Below are 5782 nucleotides of genomic sequence, written 5' to 3' on the forward strand. Positions count from 1 at the left end.
TCCTAAGAGGTCAGTAAGTATTCTCATTTTTATTTATTAGGCTTTTTTTTAGAGAAAATTGCATAAAACCCCCAAAATGGACTTCCTAAGCACTTTACCCCGTAGCTAACTTTTTCTAACAATTTTTTCCCCAAATCTATCTTTCCTGGCAAATAACCTCCCAACTCAAAAAGTTCATTTTTTTTGGATGAAAATACCACTCCCGTACATAACAAATCATTTTCGGATTCCAATAAAAAGAAATGCCGAACTGAGTCTTACAAACACCGCATCGCACCCTCCACTGACGTATTTGTCGGACTACCCCTTCATAACGCCAGTCAGGGCCAATTCCAGTGACTTCAATGCCGGACTCCTTCCAAACGCTGGACTGCACCATTTACAGTAACTTCAGTGCCGAACTGCCCTTTCCAAATGTTGGACCGGCGAGTTGCAATGACCTTAGTGCTGGACTGCCTCCTGGAACTTCTTGACTGGCCACTTGAAGTGCCAAACTGCCCCTTCGAAATGCCGGACCGGATCAATTCCAGTGACTTCAATGCCGGACTGCCCATTCCAAATGTTGGACTGTACCATTTACAGTGACTTCAGTGCCGGACTACCCCTTCCAAATGCCAGACCGGCGAGTTGCAGTGGCCTCAATGCCAGACTACCTCCTGGAACTGCCAGACTGACTGCTTGAAGTGTCGGGCCGATGTGGAGAGAGAGAGTTTGAGATAGGAAAACTTGGGTTCTCAAAGTAGAAAGATAAAAATATAAAAAAATGGGTTAGGGTTACGTGTGGGTAAGGGAGGGGTATTTTCGTTTACTTTTTTTTGCTTTTTTAGTTGGGGGTCATTTGCTAGAAAATATTGCTTTAGGGAAAAAATTGTTAGGAAAAGTTAGGTGCGGGGTAAAGTGCTTAGGAAGTCCATTTTGGGAGGTTTTATGTAATTTCCCCCTTTCTTTTTTTGTTTTTTATTGATTTATATTTTGTTTACAAGTTCTAATTGTAATAGTAGTCTTATTTTGACTTGGATTCCCATTTGGAGCAAGAGTTGTACTTAGATTAGAATTCCTAATTATTTTTGGATTCATATTGAAAGTTTGTATTTAGTATTATGAATATAGTTTCGTTTGGCAGTAAAAATCAATGATAATAGATATCAATAGGTTTACTTTCTATTTATATATTGTGTTGTGGCATTTGTAGCTAGAAATTCCAGTTACCAATATAAATTTATACCTTAGAATTCTATGTAGCCACACCTTTCACACTTATCACTGTTCAATAATTAGAAAAAATAGATTCGTACTATAATTTCCCGAAGGGAGATTTATAAAATTATATATAAAAAGATGAATACATTAATACTTTACCCATGTATTTTGATTTAATTTCAAAATACCCATAAAAATACATGGTATTGAGTTGGAATAGTTCTAAAGGGGTAAAATATTAAATAATTAATCCTTTTTTATGGGTATTTTGATAAAATTTATCTTTCCCAAAAATATAAATAAAGAATAAAAAATAAAAGAAAAAGTTTATATAAGGTGTCAACCCGAAGTAAGGTGCACCTCAAAATTCCTCTAGAAGAGAGTGTTCCAATGTTGGAAAACCCTTCAATTTGAGGATCATGACCTCAAGGATATGAAGGAAAAAAGAATTTCTAAGTTATAAACATAAGACATCTTGTAATAAATTATCTAGATAATCTATATTCAAGGATTTTGAAGTATTATAGATACGATCGATTTGCACCATTTTGAAATTTTAAATGTTATAACTAATATTAAAATTAGATTTTCAAGACATTATGAGATTTCAGACATGAGAACCACATTTTTAACAAAATTTAGGCGTATGATTTATTTTTATATTACAAGGAAAATTCCTTGTACAAACCTCACTAAATGTTAAAATAAGGCCAAGGTACTCTATAAAAGAAAATAGTAAAGCCTCACATGAAAACTCACCCAAAATTATAGTTCTAGCCCTAGAAAACCTTTTAATTAAAAAAAAAGTTTATATAAGGTTGCAACTTTAAAATGTAGAATTACAGATGCACCACAAAACTCCATCAGAAAAATGTTGTTTCAATGTTGAAAAAGCCTCTAATTGATCATCTCGACATCAAGATGTATGAATATGAAAAGAAAATAAAAAAAATAGTTCTAAAAATAGTGCATCTTGCAATATATTATCTAGACCGTCCATTTTCAATATTTTGAAATATTTATAGATCTACTTGATTTTAACCATTTTTGAAGTTTAATATTTTATAATTAGATATGAAAATAGATTTTGAGATAATCCTAATAATCTTTTCACTAAAATTACATGTTATGATAAAATTTGAAGGTGCACGTTAATTGGATTGTTTAAAGTTGCAACCTCATAGAAACCACACCCTTAATTAATAATTTAGATCTTGATTATTATTGTTGTGAAAAAATTAAGATTCGAAGCTAAAAAAATAATGTATATTGTATCACATTACCACAACTGCCAATTTTTAGGTGCTCATAGATCTGTACTATTTTTCAGGTAAAAATTTCATAATCATCGGTAAAACAGATTCGAAACCCTCGATAGGAAAATCATCAAGCTTTCTCCGTTCAGTACTCCACTTGATCACATCTAATGCACCAGTTTTAAGTTTTAGGTCAAAAACCAAAAGAACCGCAGAGAGACACACCCGTATTCTCCTTCCTTCGTCAGAGTGTTCCTCTCTCATGCGCACCAGACGAAACCCTCACCGAGCCCCAAACCCCCCAAACCCTGACCCACTCATGGAGGCCGATGCCAACGAGCCCAGCTCCCCCTGCGCCTCCCCCTTACCTGAAAGCGAGCCGCGCCCTATTACTCAGAGCCCCGTCACGCCCACCACCATTGTTCCTCGCAAGGGCGGCAAGAAGCGGAAGAAGCTCAACCGTGAAAAGATGGCAGCCGTCCAGAAGAAATTCGAAGTCCTTCGCGTCGTACTGCAACCCATCCCTTTTACCCGAAGCCAAACTATCGATGTTGAAAAGCACCAAAGCCTCTTCAAGCGTCTGGGCTTGTACGAGTTTGCCCTTTTGGAGCTTGATCAAACTATTGATTCTGAGATCTTGGCTCATTTTATTGCTGGTTATGACCCACCGAATCGTCTGAGTTTGGTTAAAGGTGTGCGTGTTAAGGTCAGCAGGCCTGAGCTCGCACGCGCGCTCAGCCTGCCTGTAAAATCTTTGAAGAACCCGTCGGATAACTCCGAGAGTACAGAGAAGGTGAGTGAAGAGGAGAGGGCCGTTCTTTCTGAGTTAATGTCCAATTGGATGTTTCTCCATGATGATGATACATGCATGATCATGCCTGATGAGATGACCAAGGCTGAGGGTTTTCTAAGAGAAGGTGAACCTGAGAAGATTAACTGGGCGAATTTGGTTTGGGCCATGGCTGAGAAGGAGCTCTTGGAATGGCCTAAGCTTGAAAAGTGTTTCTATGCATCACATTTTCAGCTTCTTATAAAATCACAAAAGCCTGATCTATTCAAAGAAGAAGGAGCACAAGAAGAAGAACTTGAAGCAGTGAAAGAAGGAGAAATAGAGGAGCAGGCTAAGGAAGAAGAGGGGGCGTTGCCGGAAAAACTGACCGATCATGCTGACGAAGAGCACAAGGAAGTTGCTGAGCCGGTCAACGAGGAGAATCACGAGATGGATGGTGACGATCACAGTGAGTGGCCTATGGACACCCACGATGCACCAGAGGTGAGCATCAGCGATCAGTGTTTCAAGCCATGTGACCTGAATCGAGATCTAGGATTGAGCAAGCACAATGCAGGTAAAGAACTGGAGGATGAACCTGAAATTAGGGTTTCCCTAGGGCTTCAGTCTTGTAAGTTCTCAGATCTTGAGAGAATGGCTTCTGCTGAGCTAATGTCATCCATGGAGAACCAGATGACATTTGGTTTGCCGTCTCACATCATGAACTCAACTGCTGGTGTTGAAAATAATGGGAATTTACTCCATGATTCGATGCCATTTCCATGTAAGAGAGAGATGGATGATTCTCCTCCAATTGGTCACGGCGAATCCCATATGCCATTTCCATGTAAGAGAGAGAGGGACGATTCTCCTCGAATGGCTCATGGCGAACCCCATAAGAAGATGCGGATGGAAAGCCATTGGGATTCGATAACAATGGATTATAATGCTATGTTCGATCAAGCACAATGTTTTCTAGAGAGGTGCAGGATGTTGCATGCTGAAAAGGAAGAAGCTCATGCCAATTCCCAAATGAGATTTGAGCACGAGCTTAGGCAAAGGGAATATGTCATTGAAAGCTTGACCAGAAACAAGATTGAGGAGCAACAAAACAAAGAAGCGGAGTTTCGTCAACTTAACTTTGAGCTCTACGTTGTTACTAATTTGGCAAGGGGATACAAGAAATCACTAGAAGATACCAGAAATGCATTTGCTGAGTATAGGAGAAAGTGTGCACAACCAGAGGAGCCAGTTTACAGAGATGCTGGAAAGGGTGGTGTTGTTCTTAGCACTGATGAGTTGCTGAAATTGCAATTGGAAAGGGAAAGAGAGAGAAGGGAAATTCTTAGCTCACTGAAAGATAAGGCAAACTCTTTTCTCCAAGAATGGGAGAGTAGATCCAAGTTGTTGCTTGATCTGCTTGATTCAAAAGATGATCATTTGAGTCGTCTCGTTGGAGAAGTAAGGGATTTGAAAGATAAGCTTGTGAAGTCCTGTACAATGGAAGTTCAGTAACTGCTGTGGCCGTTGCTAGTGAAACTTCAGGCCATTTTTTTGTTTTAGTAACTTCTCTTTTGGGTCAAGGTAACACACAATGTTCCACTTGTAAGTTGACTACTTTAATTGTTATAGAAGCTTATGTTTTATTGGCTTTGTATATATGTTTTTGTCTCCTACATAAAACTTGTAGTTTTTTTTCTCTTTTGGTTTAAGCAAAGATGTGGTTTGTTTATGGTTCTTTTAAATGCAATTTGGGATGATAGATTTGAAAATGGAAATTAATCTCTAAGTAGTTTGGTGAGACAACTGATTTTTTTACACGAATAGTTTCCTGTATTGCAATTGCTGGTGATTACTATATAGTTGTCAAGGCATTTAGTAGTAAAATCACCATTTTAACAATCAGGGTTGCTTAAGAAGTTTGATATGTATTATAAAAAATTTAAACTTTTAAAATCTGAATGATAATATGGTATTTTAGCTGGACAATTCTGGAAGTGCCTCACTATCATGTGGTGAACTTCTTGCCTGATGGTTTGAAATAACTGGAAAGAACTCTTACCACTACTGGTTGGATTATTTCATGGTTGTGGCTTGTATAAGGCTGAGGCCCTAAACAATCAAAGTAAGGCGCACCTTCCAATAGTGTCGAAAGAACATCTTTCAGCACTGCAAATCTTTGGGATATCTTCAAAATTTATTTTCATCTTTAATTTATAAAATTTAAAGCTTTAAAAATAGTGTAGATCGAACAAATCTATGGACACTTGAAAATCTTGAAAATTGACTGTCCAAAAAATGCATTACAAGATGCATTATTTCTAAGATTTGAAATCCATTTTTTTCTCATTTACTTACATCTTGAGGTTGAGATGATCGATTTGAGGATTTTTAGGCATCGAAACAACCTCTTCTAGTGAAATTTTCGAGGTGCGCCTTAGTTTGATTGTTTAGGGCCTCTTATATAAACTTTGCACAGGGCATGAACATGTCACGTGATACTCAAATGGAACATGCATGAATTTTGAAGCATTGCAGGTGCTTTGCATTAATCGGG

General features: G+C 37.8%; 1 protein-coding gene across 1 annotated transcript; it reads left to right on the top strand.

Annotated features, from left to right (window-relative positions):
- The first annotated feature begins 2430 nt into the window (after positions 1–2430).
- Positions 2431–4882, top strand: LOC18442230 (uncharacterized). The gene has a single exon (XM_006852453.4). It carries the CDS (start codon positions 2719–2721, stop codon positions 4738–4740), a length of 2022 nt encoding a protein of 673 aa, XP_006852515.2. The 5' UTR covers positions 2431–2718; the 3' UTR covers positions 4741–4882.
- Positions 4883–5782: the final 900 nt, after the last annotated feature.

The sequence above is a fragment of the Amborella trichopoda genome, chromosome 1 (assembly GCF_054954075.1).
Source record: "Amborella trichopoda isolate Santa Cruz 75 chromosome 1, AtrichopodaSantaCruz75HAP2 v2.0, whole genome shotgun sequence".
NCBI lineage: Eukaryota > Viridiplantae > Streptophyta > Magnoliopsida > Amborellales > Amborellaceae > Amborella > Amborella trichopoda.

Bases quoted from the DNA above. Each gene is read 5' to 3' on its own strand.
- LOC18442230 (XM_006852453.4), top strand. From the start codon at position 2,719: ATGCGCACCAGACGAAACCCTCACCGAGCCCCAAACCCCCCAAACCCT.